The sequence below is a fragment of the Lepidochelys kempii genome, chromosome 1 (genome assembly GCF_965140265.1).
Source record: "Lepidochelys kempii isolate rLepKem1 chromosome 1, rLepKem1.hap2, whole genome shotgun sequence".
Taxonomy (NCBI): domain Eukaryota; kingdom Metazoa; phylum Chordata; order Testudines; family Cheloniidae; genus Lepidochelys; species Lepidochelys kempii.
This window is the reverse complement of record NC_133256.1, coordinates 304,140,924-304,168,508: the sequence shown is the minus strand read 5'-3', so window position 1 is coordinate 304,168,508 and position 27,585 is coordinate 304,140,924. Positions and strand designations below refer to the sequence as shown.

At 43.3% G+C, this 27,585-nt stretch overlaps 1 protein-coding gene across 1 annotated transcript; it reads right to left on the bottom strand.

The window, feature by feature from the left end:
• Window positions 1-11,658: 11,658 nt before the first annotated feature.
• Window positions 11,659-25,315, bottom strand: CAV2 (caveolin 2). The gene is made up of 3 exons (XM_073328142.1): window positions 25,048-25,315; window positions 24,332-24,519; window positions 11,659-19,474 (listed from the first exon to the last, which is right to left on the bottom strand). Exons 1-3 carry the CDS (start codon window positions 25,195-25,197, stop codon window positions 19,324-19,326), a joined length of 489 nt encoding a protein of 162 aa, XP_073184243.1. The 5' UTR covers window positions 25,198-25,315; the 3' UTR covers window positions 11,659-19,323.
• Window positions 25,316-27,585: the final 2,270 nt, after the last annotated feature.

Sequence of the window (27,585 nt, the reverse complement as noted above, 5' to 3'; positions counted from 1 at the left end):
TCTTTATCATCTAAACCCCAGGCTAACTCAGAGGGATTCGGTTTTATTAATAATAAATAAGAACAATGCTTAGCACTCTATGGGTCCGAAGTGCCTTTGCTTACCGTTACAAAGGCACTGCACTGCTAGGAACTAATTCGTTGTTTTGCTATATAAGATTTTGCCGTGTTGGAAAGATCAGTTATTTCCTGGAGGCCCTTGTTAAACGTTTGCAGAGATAATCTGACCTTTTCAAAACATGTCCCTTAGCAGAGTATTGCACCAAGAAAACTAGATGTAAACTTTGGTCTAATGCAGTAAAATAGCCCATAAAGTTCATCACCTAAAAATGAAAATAGAGTTCAAACATATTATCGTGATGTTCCTAAGTGGGAGAGGGGTCATCAGTTAAAATGGTAAATTAGCCCTCCTTTCACCCCCCTTTTTTTTCAAGTGCTCAGAACTTTATCAAACAAATTCCCTTCAGGGCGAATATTTTCCATGCTTCAGGTTGGCTCTCATTTCCAATAGGATCTTGTTAATTGTTTTTTGTTTTGTAAAATTGGTTGGGCTAGAAACTTGGCCTAAACTATTTTTTAAAACCAATCTGCATTTGAAGAACATGTCATTGTTTTAAAAGTTAGGAATGTTTAAATTAGTTAGTTTCACACATGTGCATCAGAAGCATTATGCTGCATTGTTGCATGCCTTAAGGATGACGAAATTAAAGATACATTTGTTAACTCCGAAGTCTACATGGATCCAGAGTTCTTACATTCTGCAGAAGAAACCTGTTTCTAGGAAGCTTCTAAGAAGTCAGGTAGGACTGCAGCACCACTATAGTACAAAAAATTTTCAAAGTTGGCAGAGTTTATACACATTGCAAGATGAATTCCAGATCAAGGAACTTGGGGCTGGTCTACACTACGAGTTTAGGTCGAATTTAGCAGCGTTATTAACCCTGAACCCATCCACATGACAGAGGCCTTTTTTTCGACTTAAAGGGCTCTTAAAATCGATTTCTTTACTCCACTTCTTTACTTTCTTTAATCTCCACGAGGGGATTAGTGCTGAAATCGGCCTTGCCGGGTCGAATTTGGGGTACTGTGGATGCAATTTGATGGTATTGGCCTCCGGGAGCTATCCCAGAGTGCTCAGTTGTGACCGTTCTGGACAGTGCTCTCAATTCAGATGCACTGGCCAGGGAGACAGGAAAAGGCCTGCGAACTTTTGAATCTCATTTCCTGTTTGGCCAGCGTGACAAGCTCACCTGCACAGGTCACCATGCAGAGCTCATCATCACAGGAGACCATGCAGTCCCAGAATTGGCGAAGAGCTCCAGCATGGACCAAACGGGAGGTACGGGATCTCATCACTGTATGGGGAGATGAATCCGTGCTGGCAGAACTCTGTTCGAAAAGACGAAATGCCAAAATATTTGAAAAAATCTCCAGTGGCATGAAGGACAGAAGCTGTAACAGGGACATGCAGCAGTGCCGTGTGAAAATTAAGGAGCTCAAGCAAGCCTACCAAAAAACCAGAGAGGCAAATGGCTGCTCTGGTTCACAGCCCCAGACATGCCACTTCTATGATGAGCTACATGCCATTCTAGGGGGTGCAGCCACCACTACCCCAACCCTGTGCTTTGACTCTGTCCAAGGAGTGGGAGGCAACATAGAAGTGGGTTTTGAGGGTGAGGAAGATGATGATGAGGAGGAGGTTGTAGATAGCTCACAGCAAGGAAGTGGAGAAACTGGTTTCCCCAACAGACAGGATCTGTTTATCACCCTGGACCTGGAGCCAGTACCCCCCTGAACCCACCCAAGGCAGGCTCCTGGACCCTGAAGGCAGAGAAGGGACCTCTCATGAGAGTACCTTTTTAAATATTATACATGGTTTAAAAGCAAGCATGTTTAATGATTAATTTGCCCTGGCATTCGCGGCCCTTACAGCTACTGGAAAAGTCTGTTAACGTGTCTGGGGATTGAGTGGAAATCCTCCAGGGACATCTCCATAAAGCTCTCCTGGATGTACTCCCAAAGCCTGTGCTATGTAATGTTAACAGCAAGGTTTACCGTGAAAGAGTGTACCCATTGTTCTATAAAATGTGTCTTTTTAACTACCACTCTCCCTGTTTTCCCTCTCCACTAGCTGCACGTTTCTCCTTCCCAGAGGCTAGCGAAGATTAGAAGGCGAAAAAAACGCACTCGTGATGAAATGTTCTCTGACCTCATGCTGTCCTCCCACACTGACAGAGCACAGCAAAATACGTGGAGGCAGACAATCTCAGAGAGCAGGAAAACACAATATGACCACGAGGAGAGGTGGTGGGCTGAAAATGGTAGGTGGCGTCAGCTTGCTGAAAGAAGGCAGGAGTCAATGCTCAGGCTGCTGGAGGATCAAACTAATATGCTCCAGCATATGGCTGAGCTGCAGGAAAGGCAGCAGGAGCACAGAGCACCACTACAGCCCCTGTGTAATCAACCGCCCTTCTCCCCAAGTTCCATAGCCTCCTCACCCAGACGCCCAAGAACGTGGTGGAGGGGCCTCCGGCCACCCAGCCACCCAGCCACTCCACCCCAGAGGATTGCCCAAGCAACAGAAGGCTGGCATTCAATAAGTTTTAAAGTGCTGTGTGTCCTTGTCCTTCCCTCCTCCACCACCCTACTTGGTGCTTCCCTTCTCCACCACCCCTCCTGGGCTACCTTGGCAGTTATCCCCCTATTTGTGTGATGAATAAATAAAGAATGCATGAATGTGAAGCAACAATGACTTTATTGCATCTGCAAGCGGTGATCGAAGAGGGGAGGGGAGGGTGCTTAGCTTACAGGAAAGTAGAGTGAACCAAGGGGCGGTGGGTTTCATCATGGAGAAACAAACAGAACTTTCACACCGTAGCCTGGCCATTCCTGAAACTGGTTTTCAAAGCTTCTCTGATGTGCACCACACACTCCTGTGCTCTTCTAACCGCCCTGGTGTCTGGCTGCATGTAATCAGTGGCCGGGCGATTTGCCTCAACCTCCCACCCCGCCATAAACGTCTCACCCTTACTCTCACAGATATTGTGGAGTGCACAGCAAGCAGTAATAACAATGGGAATATTGATTTCGCTGAGGTCTAACCGAGTCAGTAAACTGCGCCAGCGCGCCTTTAAACACCCAAATGCACATTCTACCACCATTCTACACTTGCTCAGCTTGTAGTTGAACAGCTCCTGACTACTGTCCAGGGTGCCTGTGTATGGCTTCATGAGCCACGGCATTAAGGGGTAGGCTGGGTTCCCAAGGAGAACTATAGGCATTTCAACATCCCCAACGGTTATTTTCTGGTCTGGAAAGTAAGTCCCTTGCTGCAGCAGTTGAAACAAACCAGAATTCCTGAAGATGTGAGCATCATGTACCTTTCCCAGCCATCCCACGTTGATGTTGGTGAAACATCCCTTGTGATCCACCAGAGCTTGCAGCACCATTGAAAAGTACCCCTTGCGGTTTATGTACTCGCTGCTTTGGTGCTCTGGTGCCAAGATAGGGATATGGTTTCCGTCTATCGCCCCACCACAGTTAGGGAATCCCATTGCAGCAAAGCCATCCACTATGACCTGCACATTTCCCAGAGTCACTACCCTTGATATCAGCAGATCTTTGACTACGTTGGCTACTTGCATCACAGCAGCCCCCACAGTAGATTTGCCCACTCCAAATTGATTCCCAACTGACCGGTAGCTGTCTGGCATTGCAAGCTTCCACAGAGCTATCGCCACTTGCTTCTCAATTGTGAGGGCTGCTCTCATCTTGGTATTCTGGTGCTTCAGGGCAGGGGAAAGCAAGTCACAAAGTTCCATGAAAGTGCCCTTACGCATGCGAAAGTTTCACAGCCACTGGGAATTGTCCCAGACCTGCAACACTATGCAGTCCCACCACTCTGTGCTTGTTTCCTGGGCCCAGAATCGGCTTTCCACGCCATGAACCTGCCCAATTGACACCATGATGTGCACATTGCAGGGGCCCGTACTTTGTGAGAAGTCTATGTCCATGTCCTCATCACTCTCGTCACCGCACTACAGTTGCCTCTTCGTCACCTGGTTTCGCTTTTCTTGCAGGTTATGGTTCTGCATATCCTGCTGGATAACACGCATGGTGTTTATAGTGCTTATAATTGCAGTGGTGATCTGAGTGGGCTCCATGTTCCCAGTGCTATGGCGTCTGCACTGAAAAAAGGCGCAAAATGATTGTCTGCTGTTGCTCTGATGGAGGGAGGGGAGACTGACAACATGGCTTACAGGGTTGGCTTACAGGGAATTAAAGTCAACAAAGGGGGTGGCTTTGCATCAAGGAGAAACAGAATGGCCCCCTCAAGGATAGAACTCAAAACCCTGGGTTTAGCAGGCTGTTGATTTCATGGAGGGCGGGAGGAAGGGAGGAGAAAATGAATAAAAAACAAATCTGGTCTATTTCTTGTTTTGATCCACTTCATCTATCTTTATACATCTTGCTGGCAGCAGACGGTGCAGTACGACTGCTGGCCATTGTCATCTCCTGGGTGCTCGGCAGAAGACAGTGCAGTATGACTGCTGGCCATCGTCGTCTCCTGGCTGCTTGCCATTCTCGTCTCCTAGAATTAGAAGACAGTGCAGTAGGACTGCTGGCAGGACTGAATCGCCATGAGATGAAACTTAAAAGGGAAATGACCTGGCTGAGTCACGCCCATGTTTGCCCAGGTGCCCCGACCAACCTCACCGAGGTCGGCTAAAAGAGCACCCTGGAATACGGCAACGATGGCTACCAGTCATACTGCATTGTCTGCTGCCAAAAGGCAATGAGCTGCTACTGTGTAGCAATGCAGTACCGCGTCTGCCAGCACCCAGGAGACGTACGGCGATGGTGAGCTGAGTGGGCTTCATGCTTGCCGTGGTATGGTGACTGCACGGGTAACCCAGGAAAAAAGGCATGAAACGATTGTCTGCTGTTGCTTTCACGGAGGGAGGGAGGGAAGGGGGTGCCTGATGATATGTACCCAGAACCACCCGCAACAACGTTTTTGCCCCATCAGGCATTGGGATTTCTACCCAGAATTCAAATGGGCGGTGGAGACTGCAGGAACTGTAGGATAGTTACCCACAGTGCAATGCTCCGGAAGTTGATGGTTGCCTCGGTACCGTGGATGCACTCCGCTGACTAAATGCACTTAGAGCATTTGTGTGGGGACACACACAATCAACTGTATAAAAACGCTTTCTACAAAATTGTCTTCTATAAATTCGACCTAATTTCGTAGTGTAGACATTTCATAGGGTTGAAATGAACTATGGTATCTGGTGAGAATACAAGTTACTGCTTAAAGTTAAATGCCAAGAGAAAATAAATCACAAAGCAAAAATTACACTGATGCTATCAACTTCTGAGTGTGAGGCATATCTGTAGGGATGGGTAGGGTCAAAGGAATGTGTCCATTTCCAATAAGACCATTACCTTCATAAGAATCAATAAATCAAACAAACCAGCCAACACAAATGTAGATCCAAAGATGCAACATGACTGAGCAAAAGAAAAACCAGCATGGTTTATATTGTTCATCAGATGGAACAATCTGTTGTTGAAAAACTATCTGAAGATATATATATATATATATATATAGATATAAAACCATGATGGAACTTTTCGAAAGATTGAAAGTTAAGTGTAGAATTGAACAAAATACTTTCTGAGCACCGTCAGCACTTCTCATTTTTAGAAGCTGAAGGTTTTTTGGCACTTGTGTTATATGCTTCCAGATTAATACCCAGCATGATTTCCTACTCCACCAAATAGGTATCAGAGCTGTAAAATACTCTCCACGCAGCAATGTCTGAGACTGAGATATAACAGTTAACTACAAGTGTATAACTGCCCACTAGGAGACTGATTCTGATCTCATTTACACCTATTTTACACCTGTGTAATTCCAATGACATCATCTGCACTATTCCTAATATATTCTGGTGTACTTGAGATTAGAATCAACCGCTGGCAATGCATTTCTTTTAAATTTATTTTCTACAGAAGCCAGCCGGTTTATTTTATTTCTAAAACAGTGTCTATCCATAAGCAACCCTCAGCATGTGCAGCAGCAGTACTAAAAAAAGTCGAACACTTTGGAGAGGGTTCATAAGAAGATCACTTAAGTAATTTAGGGTGGGATTCACAAAGGTGCCGAACTCACCCGTGAGTGAAATATTTTTGTGAATCCCACCTTCTAATGTTGATGGCCAGTTTATATCCATTTGTTCTTGTGTTCACATTGGAGCTTAACTTAAAAAACTCCTCTCCCTCCCTGGTATTTATCCCTCTGACATATGTATAGAGAGCAATCATATCTCCCTTCAGCCTTCTTTTGGTGAGGCTAAACAAGCCAAGCTCTTTGAGTCTCCTCTCATAAGGTAAGTTTTCCATTCCTTGGCTCATCCTAGTAGCCATTTGCTGCACCTGTTCCAGTTTGAATTTATCTTTTTTAAAGACGGGAGACCAGAATTGCACACAGTATTCCAGATGAGGTCTTACCAGTGCTTTGTGTAATGGTACTAACACTTTCCTTTCTCTGTTGGAAATACCTCGCCTGATGCATCCTAGGACTGCATTAGCCTTTTTCACAGCTGCATCACATTGGCGGCTCATAGTTATCCTTTGACCAACCAATACAGACAGGTCTTTTTTCTCCTCTGCTTCTTCCAAGCTTATAGCTTGCCCCCAGCTTATAGCAAAAATTCTTCTTGTTAGTCCCTAAATGCATGACCTTTCACTTTACACTATTAAATTTCATCCCATTTCTATTACTCCAGTTTACCAGGTCGTCTAGATCATCTTGTAGGATATTCTGATCCTCCTCCATACTAGCAATATCTTCCAACTTTGTGTCATCCACAAATTTTATTAGCGGACTCCTACTTTTTGTGCCAATGCCAGTAATAAAAATGTTAAATAAGATAGGTCCCAAGACTGATCCCTGAGGAACTCCACTAGTAACCACCCTTCAGCCTGACAGTTCACCTTTTGGTATGACCCGTTGCAGTCTCCCCTTTAACCAGTTCTTTATCCACCTCTCAATTCTCATATTAACACCCATCTTCTCCAATTTAACTAATAATTTCCCATGTGGAACTGTATCAAATGCCTTACTGAAATTCAGGTAGATTAGGCCTACTGCACTTCCTTTGTCTAAAAAATCAGTTATCTTCTCAAAGTAGGAGATCAGGTTGGACTGGCATGATCTACCTTTTGTAAAACCATGTTGTATTTTATCCCAATTATCTTTATGTCCTTAACTACTTTCCCTTTTAAAATTTGTTCCAATACCTTGCCTACAATTGAGGTCAAACTAACAGGCCTGTAGTTTCCCAGATCACTTTTCCCCTTTCTTAAAAATAGGTACTATATTAGCAATTCTCCAGTCATAAGGTATGATCCTCGAATTTACAGATTCTTTAAAAAATCCTTACATTCGGCTTACAATTCTATGTGCCAGTTATTCTAATATTCTTGGACAGAGATCATCTGGGCCCTCTGATTTAGTCCCATTAAGCTGTTGGCATTTGACTTCCACCTCAGATGTGGTAATTCCTACCTCCATGTCCTCGTTCCAATTAGCCACCCTGCTACTAGCTCTAAGCTCTCATTATCCTTATTAAAACGGAGGCAAAGTATGTGTTTAGCTGTTGGGCCATGCCTTGATTATCTTTAATCTCCACCCCATCCTCAGTGGTCCCACTTCTTTTCTTGTTTTCTTTTTTATATAGCTATAAAACCTTTTTCTTTTGGTTTTAATTCCTTTTGCAAGGTCCAACTCTGCTTCGCTTTTGGCAGTTCTCATTTTATCCTTACACTTTCTGATCTCCAAGAGGTAGCTTTCCTTGCTGATCCATCCCATCTTCCATTCCTTGTAGGCTTTCTGATTTCTCTTAATCACCTGTTTGAGATGCTTGTTCATCCAGGTAGGTCTGCAACCTTTCCCTACACATTTTTTTCCCTTGCTTGGGATACAGGCTTCAGATAGTTTCTGCAACTTTGACTTAAAGTAATTCCAAACCTCCTCCACATTCAGAGGAGTTCTTTGGTCCAGTCCACTTCCCTAACTAACTCCCTTAATTTTTTAAAGTTAGCCCCTTTGAAAGCAAAGACCCTAGTTGTAGATCTATTTTTGTTTATGCTTTCATTATGTTTAAACTGAATTAGCTCATGATCACTCAAACCAAGGTTGTCCCCTACAGCCAATTCTTCTATGAGGTCCTCACTACTCACCAAAACCAAATCTAAAATGGCATCAACCTCTTGTTGGTTCAGTGACTATTTGGTGAAGAATTCTGTCAGCTTTCACATCCAGGAAAATCTGAGCCCTACTATTATTAGTAGCACTTGTCTTCCAATCTATATCTGGGAAGTTAAAGTCTCCTATAATCACACAATTCCCAGTAGTATTTATTTCATTAAAAATATTACAGTGGTCTCTATCCATATCCAAATTGGATCCTGGAGGTCTGTAGCATGCCCTAAGCACTAGCCCAAGGGAACCTCTAGTAGCTTCCTTCCCCAAAGTGATTTTGGCCCAAACAGACTCTGTCTTATCCATTCCATCACTTCTAATTTCTTTACTGTCTACCTCATCATTAATATATAATGCTACTCAACCACCTTTGCCTTTATTTCTGTCTTTCCTGAACAGCACAAACCCTTCAATGCCTGTACTCCAGTCAGTCACGACTACTATTTCACCATGTTTCTTTTATCCCTATAATATCTGGTTTCACTTCCTGCACAGTAGTTCTAGTTCCTCTATTTTGTTACCCACACTCCTTGCATTGGTGTGCAAACATCTTAATTGTTGTCGCTTGACTTCGCCCACATTATTTGCCTATCCTTCTTCAGATGCAAACACACATTTCACCAAGTCAATCCATAGCTTTATATCTTCACCAAACTTTTCTACAAGTCATCAATCTCTATCTCCTTTTATGACCATGCATATAGTTTCAGATCATCTGTGTATAACAAATGGTTAACTGGCAGTTGCTCCTACCTGATATAACAACAATTTATCTCATGGAGCATCCATGGCAGCACCAGCATTGCTGCCATGAACAACATTAGAGATAAATAATCCCCTTGAAAGAGTCCTCTTTTAGTTTGGACTTTCCAGGATGAGTTGAGTGTTCCAGTTATCTTGCTGCAGAAAGGAAATCATCTTTGTCCATTTTCAGAGTCTCACTTATCCACGAATGTGGGATGCTGTCATATGCTTTTTGGTAGTCTATTCACCCCACCTCTACATTTTTTCATTTTGCCTCTTCTGTGATCCTTCTGTTCAGTCTGAGGTCGTCTTTTGTACCTTTCATATTTACTGTGCAGCCTTTTTGCTCAGGAGGCAGCATTCCATAGAGAGCTAGAACTATTCAAATCTTCTTGGACAGAATAGCCATTACAAGTTTCCACATAGTTGGTAAACATGTGATCAGTCTATAATCCATAGGATCACTGTGGCCTTCTTTCATATATATATATATATATATATATATATATATATATATATATATATATATATATATATTTCTTCCCATCACCATCCATCTTGGATATCTGTTCTTCAAACATTTGTTAAGTTGTTCAGGTAAACAATCATGGAGAGTTGGAAGGCATTTCAGCCAGAATCCATCCACCCCATCTGGTTCAGGTGCTTTCCAGTTTTTAATTCCTCTCAATATCTCATCTATTTCTTTCGTCGATATTTCTGTGTTCCTTTATCGTGTATTTTCTACATTTTTTGATTATGTTGTACAGTCTTTGACCAGAGTTCCTTCCAGTAGCCCTGAAACTCTCATTATTGATTGTCTCTCTACATTTTCCTATTCTGCTTTTAATGTTGATCTGATCAAAGAATCTCTGTGGTATCTCATGGAGTGTCTGTTCTCTTGACATTGACAGCTTCGTGCTGAATATTTTTCAAGTCTGTGACTCAGTATGGTCAGTTTTTGTTTATGTTGTTCCTTCACAACTCTCACATCCCTTTCATTCATATTTCATCTCCAGTGCTGTTTGCTTCTGTTTTATTTTTAAATGTTTTTTTCCCCAGTTCATCCAATAGGCTGATATTGTGATGTGACAGCTTAATCTTCTTGTTTAACCTTCATTTCCATGGAGGTTTTTAAATATAGCAAGTTTTCTGTTGGTTCACATCCTCTGCTGGCTTGATGATCAACTGATGAGCTGCTACAGTGGGGGAGGTTTAGGTGGGATATTAGGAAAAACTTTTTCACTAGGAGGGTGGTGAAACACTGGAATGCGTTACCTAGGGAGGTGGTAGAATCTCCTTCCTTAGAAGTTTTTAAGGTCAGGCTTGACAAAGCCCTGGCTGGGATGATTTAATTGGGGATTGGTCCTGCTTTGAGCAGGGGGTTGGACTAGATGACCTTCTGGGGTCCTTCCAACCCTGATATTCTATGATTCTATGATACAGTTGCTGTAGCATGAATTATATAATGCAACTGGCTAATCCCCATTGGTCTTATAGCTTTCTTCAACACTTCATTCAGTGCTTGCACTATATCATCAAGCCTTTGCTGGTTTACAAAGTGAATACTTGGTATTGATAGTATTCAGATTGAGGTCAAAGTGACAAAATAAGCTGTATTTCACTGATGACCATCAGCATCACCTCGACTGGAACACACAATTATTCTGGTAAGCAGAAAGGTTTTTGTTTTTGATGGAGAAATCTCTCCAAGGAAAAATGTACATTTTCTAGGCACTCTCACAAGCAGGCCAAAATGTAGGGATATTTTTGTGAGGTTTGCTGCAGAGTTCTCTCTTTTTTTTTTAATAGCTAGAAATACCATGTTGTCTTGCATCAGGTCCAAAGTAATGAATACAGACAGGGAAGTTCCCATTTCCACTGAAGATAGTGGCAAAAGTCCCATTGACTTCAATGGGAGGAGGATATGTTGCATAAAGGGAATCTGTATTTTATACGTATCTCTAGCCAAGTGATTAGTCTGTGTTGTTCAAGGTCAGAGTAATAATCAATTAAATCCTTGCAGTAGTCACTTAAGACTTATTTAACTACAAGCATCTCCAGGGGAAGCTATTCTTGTATTAAAACATTTGTGGCATAACCATATTCATTTCATTCAGCTGAAGAGTAGGTGGCCTGCCAATTGCTGGGTTTGAAATCAATACATAGGCATTTGCTGTGGTGATTTAGCTGTCTAGAACATAATGTGCATCTACAGCACCTCACTTGCCATCTCTTTTATAATTACAGGTTGAGTGCATTTACTGTAGCTTCTTGCAGTTAGCTCCAACTTTCTTATGCTCACTCTGTTCATGTACAATAGTGGTGGAAGTGTCCAGTGTTTGACCTTGTTCTACTTGTTTTTCTTAAAGACTGTTCTTTTTCAACATGTAATTTTAAAAAAGAGCATTCATGTGACTTTACAGCAACAGTTTATCCCTGCAAGTGGGGGAAGATCACACCCAGTACAAACAATGGTGTTATTTTTTGGCTTCTACCAGATATAAAGTGTGTGGTCCAATGTGCCAGAACTGCAGCAGTGTCCTGAACTGTTCAGCTATCTCTGAAAAAAACCGTGTGTGCCTAAGTATATTCATTAGGTGGGTGGGAAAGGGGTTTTCATTTAGTCATAAATCAACATTCCTGTTAGGATTTCTTTCAAACTCAGTTTTATTAAAGAACACATTGGGTGGGAGGGAAGATAGAAATGTAACAACCTCTTTCTACATGCAACAGTAAAATATTTGTTTTACAATAAATCAGATGCAAAGGACTGTGTTAAACAACTCATATGAGGGGGTTGGTTAAAGCCCTTTATATATTAAAGGACAAATATAGAATGAGACAAATCTAAGGTTAGTTATGCTTTTTAAATAAGAATAGCTTCTGCATGTAAAACATGGTTTTGAAATGATTTCCCTAGCAGAGCTAAACTGACAGTTCATAAATATAAATCTAAAGTACTTGTTTGTAATTTCAATAATCTTTAATGTCTTTATCCTCACAACACACTTGTGAGCAAGGGAAGTACTATTATCTCCATTCTACAGATGGGAAGCGAGGCACAGAAAACCTAAGTGGAAGCCCTCAGCGGATATAAATGGCCACAGATCAGCTGAAGTCAACGGGGCAGAGGATCCATCCCTTTAAGCTACGTCTACACTATGAGCTGGGGGCACAACACCCCTGCTCGCATACACATACTTGTGCTAGCTCTCAAGGAGCGAGACAAGTATAAAGAGTCATAGAGCCACAGCAGCACAGGCCTGCGTGAGTACAAACCCACCGGAACCCCACGGATACCGTTAAGCTGCACCTCAGCAGCCACTAGCCATGTTAGCACAGCTACCCTGCTGTTTATACTTGTGCTAGCGGAGGAAACCTGCCTTGAGTGCAGGGGACTGGACTAGATGACTTCTTGCGGTCCCTTCTGACACTTCTATGATTCTCTGAGATGTGCATCCATAGCCTTTTACTTTTGCTGCCTGGCTTCGTATCTGTCAAATAGAGCTAGAACAATTGACAGCTGAGGATCTGGTATGACATGCTGAAAACAGGAAGCCTGTGAAGGCTTAAATCCAGGTCTTCTTAGGTCCAGGCTAGTTCTCTAATCACTGGACAACCCTTCCTCTTAGGTATATAGCTATAAATTTGTAACAACTCCACTGAAGTCAATGACATCTCTCTGAATTTATACTTGTGTATCTGAGAGCAGATTTTGGCCTAATATGTGCAAGGCATAATGGAAGAATAACTGGCCTGGGGTAGATTCACCTCAGTAACCAGGTATTGAGTGGTCTCTATCTTTTCACCAGTTTACATGGTTGGCTACATGAATGGTGTCACCAGGAAGGCTTTGACTTCCTCAGCCATGGGATGCTGTTCTGAAGACTGCTGAGCAGAGACGGGGTCCACCTATCAAGGAAGGGGAAAAGTATTTCTGGATGCAGACTGGCTAACCTAGTGAGGTGGGGATTTAAACCAGGTTCGATGGGGGCAGGAGAGACAGAAGCCCACAGGTAAGTCCAAAACATGGAGATCTGGGCAAAGGGTCGTAATCTGAGGAGAACATGGGCAATCACAGCAGGGACAAAGGAAAGACATGTGGGAATATAGAGGGGGATGATCTTAGATGTCTGAATACTAATACAAGAAGTATGGGGAATAAACAGGAAGAACTAGAAATAGTAGTGAATAATCACAATTACTACATAATTGGCATCACAGAGACTGGGTGGGATAATTCACATGACTGGAATATTGGTATAGAAGGATACAGCTTGTTCAGGAAGGACAGGCAGGGAAACAAGAGAAGAGGTGTTGCCTTGTATATCCACGATATGTACACTTGCACTGAGGTGGAGATAGAAAAGGGAGCCAGAACTGTTGAAAGTCTCTGGGTAAGGGCAAAAGGGGTAAAAAGGGTGATAACATGTTAGGAGTCTACTATAGACCGCCTAACCAGGAAGAAGAGGTGAAGGAGGCTTTTTTTAAACAATGAACAAAATCATCCAAAGCACAGGATTTGGTGGTGATGGGGGACTTCAACTACCCAGCTGTCTATTGGAAAAATAATAGATCCGGGCACAGATTATCCAGCAAGTTCTTGGAATGCACTGGAGACAACTTTTTATTGCAGAAGGTGGAGAAATCAACTAGGGGAGAGGCTCTTTTAGATTTAATTCTGACAAACAGGGAGAAACTGGTTGAGAATTTGAAGGTGGAAGGCAGCTGGGGTGAAAATGATCATGAAATGATAAAAGTTCATGATTCTAAGGAATGATGGGGGGGAAACAGCAGAATAAAGAGAGTGGATTTAAAGAAAGCAGACATAAGCGAACTCAGGGAGATGGGAGGTAAGATCCATGGGAAGCAAGTCTAAGGGAAAAACGAATTCAGGAGAGTTGGCAGGTTTTTTTTTAAAGAGACACTAGTGAGGGAAGAAGAGCAAACTATTCCAATGCATAGGAAAGACAGGAAGTATGGTAAGAGACCACCTTGGCTTAAGCAAATCTTCAATGATCTGAAGCCCAAAAAAGAGTCCTACAAAAAAGTGGAAACTCGGTCAAATTACAAAGGAAGAATATAAAAAAAAAACCCCACTGTTGAGGCAAAATTAGAAAGGCCAAGGCAAAGAAAAAAAAGAGATTAAACTAGCTAGGGACATAAATGGTAACAAGAAAACATTTTACAAATAAGTGAGAAGCAAGAGGAAGACCAAGGGCAGGGTAGGCCCGTTACTCAATGAGGAAGGAAAGACAGTAACAGAAAATGCAGCAATGGCCAAAGTGGCATTCATTGTTTCAGTTTTTGCTAAAAAAGTTAGCAGTAATTGGACGTCTAACATAACAAACATCAATGTAAATGGGGTAGGCTCTGAGGCTAAAATAGGAAACGAACAACTTAGACAAGTTGGATGCCTTTAAGTCTGCAGGGCCTGATATACATCCTAGAATACGTAAGGAAATGGCTGAAGAGATTTCGAGTCATTTGCAATCATCACTGAGAACATGTGGAGGATGGGAGAGATCCCAGAGGACTGCAAAAAGGGAAAATATAGTACCTATCTACACAAAGGAAAACAAGGACAATGTAGGGAATTATAGATTGTCAGTTTAACTTGCATATCTGGAAAGATAATTGAGCAAATAATCAAAAAATAAATGTATAAGCATCTAGAAGAAAATAAGGTGGTAAGTAAAAGTTAACACAGATTTATCAAGAACAAATCATGTCAAACTGACCTAAAATCCTTCTTTGACAGGATAAGAAGCCTTGTGAATGGGGGGAAGCAGTAGAGGAGATATATCTTAACTTTAGTAAAGTTTTTGATACGGTCTCATATGACCTTATCATAAACAAACTAGAGAAATATAGCCTGGGTGAACCTACTATAAGGTGCGTGCACAACTGGTTGGAAAAGCATACTCAGAGAGCAGTTACCAATAGTTTGCAATCAAATTTGGAAGGGCATATCAAGTGAGGTCCCACAATGATCAGTCCTGGGCCTGATTTTATTCAGGACAGGATTAGAACTTGATCTTGACAAACTGGAAAAAATGTATGAAATAAGTAGGATGAAATTCAATGATAATTGCACAGCACGACACTTAGGAAGAGATAATCAATTGCACAAATACAACATGGGAAATGACTGCCTAGGAGGAGTATTGCAGAAAAGGATTTGGGGCTTATAATGGATCACAGATTAAATATGAGTCAACAGTGTAATATTGTTGCAAACAAAGCAAAGATCATTTTGGGATGTACTAGTTGGAATGTTGTAAGCAAGGTAAGAGAAATAATTCTTCCATTCTACTCGGCACCAATAAGCCCTCAGCTGAAGTATCGTGTCCAGTTCTGGGAGCCACACTTTCGGAAAGACGTGGACAAATTGGAGAAAGTCTAGAGGAGAGCAACAAAAATGATTAAAGCTCTAGAAAACATGACCTATGAAGAAAGATTGAAAAAAGCGTGTTTGTTTAGTCTCGAGAAGAAAAGACTGTGAGGAGACATGATAACAGTTTTCAGGTATGTAAAAGGTTGCTATAAAGAAGGTGACAAATTGTTCTCATTAACCACTGAGGACAGGACAAGAAGTAATGGGCTTAAATTGCAGCATGGGAGATTTATGTTAGACATTAGGAAAAACTTCCTAACTGTAAGGGTAGTTAAGCACTTGAACAAATTAATTAGGGAGGCTGTGGAATCTCTGTCATTGGAGGTTTTTAAGAACAGGTTAGACAAACACCTGTCAGGGATGGTCTAGATAATACTTAGTCCTGCCTCACTGTTGGGGACTGAGCTACATGGCCTATTGAGGTCCCTTCCAGTTCTACACAATGTTCCCTCTAATTTTTCCCATCCATGTGTGGAATGAATTTCGCTATGTGCACCAATATGGAGGTGATGCGTGGCAGGGGTGGGGATGAGGGGTTTGGAGTGTGGGAGGGGGTTCAGGGCTAGGGCAGAGTGTTGGGGTGCAGGAGGTGAGGGGTCTGGTTGCGGGTGCAGGCTCTGGGGTAGGGCCAGGGATGAGGGTTTCAGGGTGCAGGAGGGGGCTCAGGGCTGGGGCAGAGGATTGTGGTGTGTGGGGGGATGAGAGCTCTGGCTGGGGGTGCAGGCTGCCCTGGGGCTGCGGCAGGGAGAGAGAGGACTCCCCCAAGCTCTCTTTCCGTGCAGCAGCACCTAGGCTGGGGGAGAACGTCTCTCCATGCCGCAGCAGCACCTGGGCTGCGAGAGAGGCACCTTTCCCCACCACAGCAGCTCCAGGGCTGGGGCTGGGGGATGAGGCGCCTCTCCCCGCCACTGTGGTTCCAGGGCTGGGGGAAAGGCACCTCTCCCCCCACAGCCCCTGGGCTGGGGGAGGCGTCTCTCTCCACCACAGCCCCGGAGCTTGGAGGGAGAGGTGTCTCCCCTTGCTGCGCTGCAGCCCTGGGGCTGCGGGAATTAGGTGCATGGCCCTTGGTAGCCTCCTGCGTGGCCGCACAGGTGTGCGCCTTAGAGGGAACTTAGGTCCTACATTTCTATGATTCTTTCCTCCTTTTTCATAATACTTCTCTTCGGATTTTTTTTTTTTTTGGTCATGTAAAATATTAACAGGTTTCTTAAGGATGGAAGCAACGCTTTTATAAGCAGAGGTATACCTGCTCCAGAGGAAGTTATTGGTCCTAAAATATAAAAGAAACAAGACAGCTTATAACTATATATACTTTCCTAAATGAGATGTTCTTCATTACAAACTTGCTTTTGTCTTGTGTTATAGTTACAGTAATGGTGAAAAAATCAATTAGTGATGAATAAAGTACAGACTGGCCAAAAACTAAGTAAGAACAACCCAGATCAGTCTTCTAGATTCTCTTTGGTAGTTTAGAGCCCTGCTGACTTCAGCAAGCTATTTTTAAGAATGCACATATCCATTAGCATGTGACCAAGAGAAAATCAGTTGTCACTAGGCCTCAATCATAAAGTTTGGATCCAGAGCTGAACCTCCTCAAAGCTTAGTGCTATTCATTGATGGGGTACTGGTTCAGCACATTTCAGAGATAAGGGCGACAGCCGGTTACCAATTTTCTGTCAAAACCTTTTTGATGCAAAATAGCTTTTTCTACAAAATGAACTTTTTTGGGGGGGAAAACATGCATGTCAAAAATGTGAAGGTAGTCACTGAAAAAACAAAAGGTGAAATATTTTGGTTTTTGATGGTCAAAAAGCCAAAACTTTCTGTTTGACAAAAATCTGAAAATTTTTGAAAAACATATTTTCATTGAAATTGTTAATTGGGAGAGGGTGGGAATTTCTGACTAGCGCAATAGGGACCAGCTATGTGTATTAAGATCCAGATTTGAATGTGAAAGTGTGCAGTTCTAGAACTTTGGTTTGAGCCCATCTCCAATTGCTACCTACGGAAAAAAAAGTGTGTTTTTGAAGTACAAAGACTACATAATGTGTACTAGTTCATTTACTACTGGGTGGCGAATGAGAATGTTTTGCAGCTCATTAGAAAATAAAGCTCTGTTTCATATGCTATGAAATTTGTGTCCTAATTTTTTTCCCCAAAAATCATTTGGCATGTAGCCAAAGTACCTCAATGGGAATCTATTTTAGAGAATATTAACATGATTTTAGATGAAAGTTTTCTGTCTTACTTACTAAGTTTGAACTTATGAGTGGTTCTAAAACTTACATAGGGAGACAAATTCGCTACGATTGTAAATGGGTGAAACATCACCAAGATCAGTGGAGCTGTGTCCATTTACACCATCTTTTTCCTACCATATGTTACTGTAAAGTTGCATAAGTATCCTACATTCATTTTAAAAAAAAAGTTTTTTAAAATGATTTACATATTTGTCATCTATCTACCCAAGACAAGAAAAGATGATTTAGTAAACTGGGCTACCAAAAATTGAATAATGCATAACATTGCTTCAGAATATTGCACCACATTATAAACATTTTACAGTTGTAACTTGTTCATCTGTATTTATATAAATCAGTAGCATGTACCGCATCAAAAGATCAATATAATTTTCATGTACCTTTGTATACACGCCATTCTGGTTTATAAAGCTGTATTAAGTGCAGGAGGGAAAACTATCCTTTATAGTTAGACTTTAAAAGTAATAAATAAAGCATTTACCAGAGTCAATTAAATGTGTGGAGAGAACTGGACAAGTATATTAAATATGTGTACTTGCTTGAAATAAGAGAGAATGCTTTCCACTTAATCAAAGTGCCAGAATAGTGTATATTATTTTAAATATCACAATGTTGCTGATAATACACAGAGATAGGCAAGGCTGCATTCATTACAGCCTGTTTTTAATTAAAGAAATGAACAATTCTCAAACATGTATTTCAAACTTTTTTGCATAATCTTGTATGAAAACATTTGTGTGCACTGCTCTTACATTCAATTATGAAAAAAATATATACTTGGTATACTTGAATTGCACAGCAGCATTTCCAAAGATCTGTGTAATCTAGTCAGTAAAATCTCACCAATCTCATTTAATCTTCTGCAGTGTCAAACTTCTTCAGCATAATAATTCCGCAAGTATACAAATGCTGTAGAAATAATGCTTCAAGGAAAACTGATAAACATTTACATAAATACAAAATATACAGCAAAGTTAAAATCTCATTAAATAAAATATATAGATTAGCTGATTGTCTCAAACCATTAGCTAACATCTTATTTTAAAGGGTAAACTTTGGGGAACTTTTCTCCACTGATATATGGAAGATTTACAAAGCAGTAATGGGAGCTGAGTGAATATTACCCATACACATCAGTAGAAAAGAATTCCCCTCCCCATACTGTTGCATGCACAACTCCTGCTGACAATGAGAATTGAGCATACAACCTTCCAAGGATAATGCTGAATAGTGGGCCAGACCCATCTCTGAAACTCTAGAAGTGAGTTTGACCCAGTGTGTCACATCACTGCTAATTTCACTAGTATTCAGAGTAACACCACCAGCCATAGCAATTTTCTATGATACTATTGTGGTGGTCACATATACCTCCACAAGAATTTTTCTTCATTCTGGTAATCAGTGTACCATTAAAATAAAGTGTTGCCAAAATACCCCACATTGTTTAAAATAGTTAGATATGAAAATAGTCTAGTTTATCTTAAATTTATCCCCTGAAAGTAAATGATTTTTTTTTAAATAATGTGTCCCCACTTTAAACCAGCTATTTTAATCCTAACAGTTTTGGAATGAATGATAAGTGCATCTAAGTTACATTAGCAAAGAGGTATACCACCATCTAAGACTACAGCAGAATTGTATCTCTGATGTTTACTCTTGGTCCAGGCGTATATTGACTGTAGCAAAGCATCGACCTAGGCTCTGAAATAACGGTGCAATAAGAACATCCGTCACACTCTTCCATACAGTCTCCACTGAAGGCAAGACCATGAGGCAGGTCTTTACAAAAGGCATCACAATCCTAGAAAGGAGAAGATTTGAGGATTACTACTACTATAGAACAATGGATTTGCCAGTCAATCCTTGGTTACGTTTATTAACGACAACGGAATCTTATTTAACCAAAAAGGTTTCAGAGACATTTAAAACCTTCAGAAAAATAGAATTTGGCTATGTTGTGAAGCAACATATGACGTACACTCTGCAAAAGGGATGTGACCTAGCTTCATTTATCCAGGCATTTCAGTAAGCGAGAAGTCATTTAAAAGGGTGTTCAGTGTAGATAAAAAACAAACATAGAAATGATTTATGTAACGTTGACCTGTGATTTTAAAGTGGTTTTCTAAAAGGCTGTGCCATAGAGCAATACTAAATGTTTGTCTGCTTGGGTTCTCAGCCATTATCAAATCAAGTCCAACAATGCAAACAGTATGCTAATATGTCTATGTTGCACTCTCAGCTAACCCAGCTGGATTTGAACAAGAATAGTTCTTCTAAAACCTTCCCTTTCTTTGTCTCTGCTGAAACAGCATGTAACGTAGATACCATATAGAACTGTGAATGCTACTGGAATAATATGCATGTAGTATAAGAGGGTATGCTACACTCAAAAGTGGGGCTATGGTTATGTACAGTTCAACTGTGTATACAATTTATTATGACTATAGCATATAGTGTGCTGCATGTCATTTGATAGATAAACTGTGCCTCCTCTTCTGTTCACTAATTTTCCGTGAGTAGCTAATGATTTTCTCTACATTATTATCTGATGACATTATTTGCTGAATAATCTAGTGCAATTTAAACCTCCACCCCAAACCCTATGGGGGAAGCGGCATCAGGAGTGGGGTAGGGGGAGGAGGAAATCACCCCTAATGGACAGGTAGTGGAAAAGCTGCAATCGTTGGGAAGAACCACTGGTAAGGGCAGCAGTAATAGTAACAGAATCTGTCCTTTGGGGAGATTTCTTACAACTGCCCCCCACAGGTATTCTGGAAGAATCCTCTTCTTGGCTGACCGCTCCTATTTTCTGGGGCACACAGGATTGCTCCAGGCTCTACAGTGGAGTAGGCTGCAGGTAGTTTGAGCCCCTCAAACTCCACTCAGAGCAGTGGATATGTCCACATTGCATCTGAGAGGAAGTCTCCCAGTCTGGGTCCACAGACTTGCACTTGTGCTCTCAAAATTGCTGTGCAGATGGTGCATCAAATGTTATGGCTTGGGGAGGAGCTTGGGCTCCCAAGCCCCCTCCAGCCAAAGCTGCAACATCTACCCAGTTATTTTTACAATGCTAGCATGAGCCCCGCAAGTAAGAGTTTGCTCCGAGATGCAGTGTAGACATGCCTCGTGGGAACACACAGCCATAGTTCCCTGCAGTAAATCAAACCCATCGGCTTAGAATATAATCAAGGTGATAGTGAAGACTCATAACAGAGGTGTTGATGAGACTTAGCAGGGAGTCACAAGAATACTCCCTGCTGCCCAATGGGGAACGTAATATGTGAACCAACAGACTAGAACCTCAACGATCCACTCCCTACAAACAGGTTGGTGGGGTGGGGAAGGCAAAAAGAGAAACAACATCTCTTCCTTTTCGTTCCCTGCAGCCAAGAAGTGGGTAGACGGCGTGAGGGAGGACAGACAACTCTCACATTGAGACAACACAATGTCAGGACAGTTGTTCAGTGGCTCTCTGATTCCATTCATTCAGTGAGGATGTGGCTTTTCAGCGCTTATGATTTTGTGGTTATCAAGGTTGAGTACCACAGCTATAAGCCATAAAAGAGAAATGTTAAAGGTGACAGATGTCCACTTCTTTGCATCTTGATCATTGACTGTACACCATAGCAAGTGATGGATGGAAATTCAGGCCATGAGGCTGTGAAACAGAATAATGCCAAGCACCTGCAGCTCCAAATGAGGTCAAGGCATGAAGCTTGCTGGGTCTTGGAAATCTCTACACGGGCAGAGGGGAACTTTGCTTTGCAACCTGGGAGAGGAAATCCGTGCATGCTACACTAGCATGGAGGTTCCTCAAAGGAGTTGCAAGTCCTCAGCTTTTCTCAGGGTTAAGACCTTAATGAACAAACACCGGGACATTTTTAGAAAAAAAGCATAGGGCCAAATTCTGCCATGAGTTACACATGAGTTACACTTCAAAGTGGTTGCACACATGTAACTCGGAACAATATTTCATCCCTGATCTACAGCAAGGGTCAGAATTCTGAGTTTATCACTTGGAACGCTGGTATTGAAACAGCACAACCTAACCATAAAGCAAACCACTTCAATAAAAAATTCCAGCGCCAGTTTAAGGATATTTTTTAAAGTTTATTCAGGATATTCACAGGGAGCTTCTAACAGTTGGTGTGACAAGTTTTTCCACAATTCACAGTCTGTAGCATGAGAGAAATAAATCACTACAGGCAAAGGAATGCAGAGAAGTAACCTTGCTCCAAGGAGCTCCTATACAGGTCACTAAACTGTTGGCTGGCATTGGCCCAGTTTCAGATTGTCTCATTCTTACCAGATAGCGTAACTATGGAGACTGGCTTAAGGCAGCCAGGATGGGGGGGGGGGGGGGTGCGTCCAGAATGGGTTTCATTTATTTTCCTATTAAAAAGTAAGTGTAAATCAAATCACAATGTTGGTATTTTTCTCATTTAATTTTCTTTCTCCTTCCCACTCCCATTACATAATGTATAATATGCTGCGTCTTTCTTTAAAGTTATCCCAGCTACTGAGAACTAAAATCTGCTCTCAGATCTGGGGTGCACAACTGCTGCTGAAATCCTGGGGAGTTCTAGGTGAGTGAGGAATGCCAGGTCAGGCCAGGCCTATGTGGATTTTTAGCATGCCAATATAGTTACAACAACAGTACTTTGCATGTTTATAGTACTTTCTATCTGAGGACTTCAAAGTGTTTTGCAAACAGCATGGAATTTAGCCTCAGAAAAGACCTCTCAGTATAACAGGCTCAGTTTCATAGATAAAGAAACTGAGGCACAGAGGCTCTGATAGCCCCTCCTGCTGCCAGTTACATGGGAGGGAGAACTCACAATCTGTTAGTGGAGTTTTCCTGGAATTCCCCTCCTCCCACCCACAAAACAAGCAGCAGGTATGGTCCTAAGCCCAGTGGGATTCCAAAAGAAGCCAGTACTATCTGTTTGGAAACCCTATGCCTCCACTCCATGCCAGCTCTGGGGTCTCTTGTCCCATTACCAGATCCTAGAAGCACAGCTCTGTTCAAATCCATGGTCCCAGGGAATGTGGAATGGGCAGACAGTGCTGCACAGAAGTTAACAAAGACTCAAGCTTCACTAACTTTGCATTGAAGTTAGTGTGGGAAAATTGGATTTCGCTGGTCTTTGTCACCTACTAGAATTGGATCCTGACTAGGGTAGGGATGGAGCCAGAGGTAGCTAACTCTTTTACACCTCACTCAGGGCATCACAGGAGATCAGAATGAAAGTTCTCCTCTGTACTTTTTTAGTCGGGGAAATAATTAGGCCCAGAGACAGACTGAGGCCAAAATCCTCAAAATTGGGTGCTTATGGTTGGACACCTCTATCTCAGAAGTGCTGAGCCACTGCAGCTCCTGTTAAAGTCAATGGGGATTACTCACATGAGTTGGATTTGGCACTGTAACTGATTTTCAGAGACCTAATTCATGTCTGCATTCTGTTGCATGGAAATCTATACAAGAGGTGCTTCTGTGGCACAGAAGCCTAGAACAGTCTTAATGAATTGGGGCTTATTAAATTAGACTGCAACATCTTTAGATGTTTAAAGAGCTCGAAAGGTCTGACTGTTAAAACTCCAGCTATCCATTCCTGAAAGCAAGTTCTGACAATGAAAATCTTGTCTAAAACTAGTACTTAAAGAAAATCTTGGTTTGTGGGCATGGTCCTGGGCACGTGGTCATCCTACCCCTTTTACCTACCTTGGCAGCCAGATGGATTCCCAGCTTCCCCTTATGTAGCCCTTTCATCTCCAGCCCCCATTCATCTCCACAATCTAGCTGCCTCTCTGTTCTGAAGATTCTCCAAACCATTGCCAAAAATGTAACAAAGTACATCAGCTTCCTTGTGAGCTTCTAGAGCTACTGTGTCCTCCTGTGGAACTTGGCATGTGGCCAGGATCAGTCTGCGCTCAGCAGGGGGTCCCTGTCCTGGAGGTGCCCAGGGTACATTGCATTGCACATTGTTATGACCATGCCTCACGTTCAAAGGCAGAGGCAGCAGCTTTAGTGGCAATAGCAAAGATGGCATGGGAAAGGAGGAGTAGCTGGCTCAATTGAGGAAGACTGAGTAGGTAGGGGACTGGGTGTCAAACTGATGAGAAAAAGTTGCAATGGGAGGGAGGGAAGGAAACATGGCCCTCCTAGCCAGCTGGCACTATACCTCTGCCAAGCCCTTATATTAAATACACACGATTAAGCAATCTGCATAGTCCAATAAACTAAATCATCATCATTATTATTTATATCACAGTAGCATCTAGAGGCCCTACCCAAGATTGGGGCCCAATTGTGCTAAGCACTGCACAAATCCAAAGTAAGAAAAAGTCCCTGTCCCAAGGAGCTTACAAACTAAATAAACAAGACAGATCCAGGGTAGAAGAAATTTTACAGATGAGGAACCCAGGCACAGAAAGCTCATTGTCGTCCCTTTAAAAACACAGCAAATACTCAAATCGGCCTGAATTTACTAGCTGTAGAAGGGCCTATCGCTAGTTAGGATCTATGGCAACATCATAAGAATTGTTCACTCTCCCTTGTGCACAGAGACTGAATTTATAGTGGCACTTCTTTACTGTATATGGATATTCATGTTTCAGGAGGAAGACAACTGAAGTGGAAGGCAATAAATTTACTCACCAGATATGCAGACAGCTAAGTACTGCAAAGACAATTCCTGCAACCAGAGCCAGTGGGATGGCAAGGAATAGAGTCAGGAGCTTGTACAGCACGTATTTGCTGAGCTCAAAGAGAGCGTGGCTGCAGATCCAAACTTTGTCAAAGGAGTGAGATGATGCAGGCTCTGCTATGACATCCTCAAACCCCAGCTAGAATGACAAAGAAAACACCCCCACCGCCAAATCAGCTTCTGTCTCCAAGGGCAATGGCAATGATACAACGCTGGGGATGAAGAGGGAACTACACTGGAGCTTTGGCTGCTGATGCGTTGCACTCGGATTTGTTAAATACCCCTGTCCCCAGGCTTTACAGCGCAGAGTGACTTTTGGCTAGAGGCCCCTGCAGAACACCAGGGAAGCTCGGACGGTGACAATTCAGTTCAGCCTGACTGGCACAGGTGTCCGGGCAGGCCGGGGGATCGGGCAGAGAGACCCCGCGATTTTTGTATTGCCCAGTTTCAAACAACAGCGCGTGTGTTAAAACATATGGTCAGGCGCCCAGAACGGCCCGGGCTCTTGGGGTAGGGAGGGAGGGAGATGCCCGAGGCCGGCCACGGGGGCTGCAGAGCGGCGGCTCAGGGGGAACGCAGCCCCCTGCTTTGCAAGGAGCCAGCGGCCAGGAGGCGAGCAGAGAGCGGAGCGCAGGAGGCCGCCAATGGGGCCCCAACCCCCCCTCACCTTCAGGTGGGTGTTCAGCCCGCGCGGGTCTCTGCACGGGCCGTTCTCCGCCCGCTTCTCCGGGCCGGCTGGCGCGGGGCCGCCGGAGCGCCCGAAGCTGTCCTCGGCCATGAAGATCTTCGTGTCTCCCGTCTCCTTCTCCAGCCCCATGGCGGCTCCGCTGATGCGCTGCCTCCGGGGCCCCGCCGGTGGCTGCCTCCGGCTGGGCTCCGCGCCGCCTGGGCTTGGGTGGAGCCCCGCCCCGGAGAGCGCCGCGCCGCGCCCGCCGGGGGCTGCCCTCTCGCTCCCGCGCACGCCCCGCCCCGCGAGCGAGCCCCGCCGAGCCCGGGGGAGAAGGAGGGGAACGCGAGGCGAGGCGGGGCGGGCGGGGCTGGGTTCCCGCGCTATCTGCCCGGGCCCCGGCACGTGTTCGGTGCCGGGACAGGCTTCTGGGGCAGCAGGAGCGTCCTGCGCTTCGGTCCAGAGCCAGATCGGCGGCCCGTCTCCTTGTGCGCCCGACCTCGGCAGGTGCCGCCTGAAGGGGGGAGATGGTCCCGCCGCCGATACAGTGTACATCCCCGTGGGAGCCGTCATTGGAGCCTCAGCATTTAAGAACATAAAAATGAATTGCCAGCCTGGCTCAGACCAACAGTCCGCCTAGCCCAGTGGGGGGCAGCCCTTGGCCCATGAGGGTAATCCACTAGTGGGCCGCCAGACAGTCCGGTTACATCCGCAGCTCCCGGTGGCCGCGGTTCGCCGTTCCTGGCCCATGGGAGCTGCGAGAAGTGGCGGCAGCCGCCGCTTCCTGAAGCTCCCATTGGCCGGGAACAGCGAAGCGCCGCCACGCGGGCTGTAGGCGGCTGTGCAAGTGTAAACAGTCTGGCGGTCTGCCAGCGCATTATCCAGGTTGCCCACCACTGATCTAGTCAGTATCCTGTCTTCTGACAGAGGCTGATGCCAGAAGAACAGGGTAACTGTTGAGTGATCCATCCCTTGCCTTCCAGTCACAGCATCTGACAGTCAGCGGTTTTGGGACCCCTAGAACATGGGGATGCATTCCTTGACAGTCCTCACTAATAGCTATTGCTGGACCTATTCTCCATTAATTTATCTCATTCTTTTTTGAACCCAGTTATAGTTTTGGCCTGCACAACATCCCCTGGCAGCGAGTTCCACAGGTTGGCTGTGTGTTGTGTGAATACTTCCTTTTGTTTGTTTTAAACTCCCCGCCTATTAATTTCATGAGGTGACCCCTTCCAGCTGCATCGAATGAGCAATAGCTGGAAGCCTTGAACAGTTCTGACATTCATAGTAATATCGGGTTTAGATAAAATGTCGCCTAAAACAATGACTTTAGTTTGATGTTAGTTGTATGGTTAGGTGGGCAGAAAACCTCCACTTTATTCCCTTATTTCCAATCCATGTATACAGCTTTTTTATTTTTCATTTTTGTGGTGGGTCAAATATTACCTTTCTGGTCTTAAAGGAGATAATGAATGGAACATAATAATGGAATAGTATGACATTACTAAGTTATTTCATGGAAACTTCACACATAAAGCAAATCATTTTGATTGCTGTTCTTCATCCTCAGATAATGGCAGTAAAGGCTGTAAGTTGATGATTTTCTTGTATATGTCTTTCAATACAGTGATTTAGCTGTTGATCAATTACCATATAGTACTGGATCCCAAATACAAGTTTACAATGTGCTAGATTGTGAGTTTGGAGAAAACAGTGTGCCTCAAGCCACTCTTCTGAGCAACAGTTCCTCTTCCTGATTCCTCTTGCTTGAGTGTGTGAAATTGTGATTTGTTGCTGGCCTGTACCAACATTAAACTACTCCTTCCCTTCCTCCATGCTGGCCTGGCTCAGGTGAACTAGCCAGCAAAATGTGTGTGTTCATTGGCATGTGAGAGAGGAGGGAGTAAAGCCTATTTCCCCAGCTCTCCTCACCAATCAACTCTGCCTTAGGAACAGTGGGTATGTAGCCACACCTACCCAGAACTAAATTCTGGATAGCCTATGTAGAGACATGTAGTCCAAGTCACAATGCAGTCCAATAAAATAAAGTAAACAAAAAACTCTAATAATCTTTTATGTTAACCTCCGTCAATTTAAAAAAATTGTTAGAGCACAATTTGATAACTCATGTGCTTCTGAATTAGGCATAATTCCAGTAATATCCTTCACTAATATCAAATTGCAGATTAGTTTTATTTTGCTTTTTTCAAACTTCTGATGTCTGTTGAGAAAGCGATATGTATAATGCAGAGCTTGCCCACATTTCCTTTTATGATCTCTTTCTTTGAGGATGATAGGCAGTAGAGTGGTAATTCAACTATAAACATAGGATTGGAAGGGACCTCCTGTTTCTTTGAGTGCACAGACCTGCTATCACAGGCAACCCCACCATATAGTGGTCATAAACTTATCAAGCTCCGTCTTAAAATCAGTTAGGTTTCTTGCCCCCACTACACCTGTTGAAAGCCTGTTCCAGAACCTCACTCCTATGATTGTTAGATATCTTCTGATTTCCAGACTAAATTTATTCATGGC

Excerpts from the sequence above, each read along its gene's own strand:
- CAV2 (XM_073328142.1), bottom strand. The coding sequence starts at position 25,197 with ATGGGGCTGGAGAAGGAGACGGGAGACACGAAGATCTTCATGGCCGAG. Across the intron at positions 24,520-25,047 it reads GGCTGAACACCCACCTGAAG|CTGGGGTTTGAGGATGTCAT; the intron begins GTGAGGGGGGGT and ends TTGTCATTCTAG. Across the intron at positions 19,475-24,331 it reads CTTAGCTGTCTGCATATCTG|GATTGTGATGCCTTTTGTAA; the intron begins GTGAGTAAATTT and ends TCTCCTTTCTAG.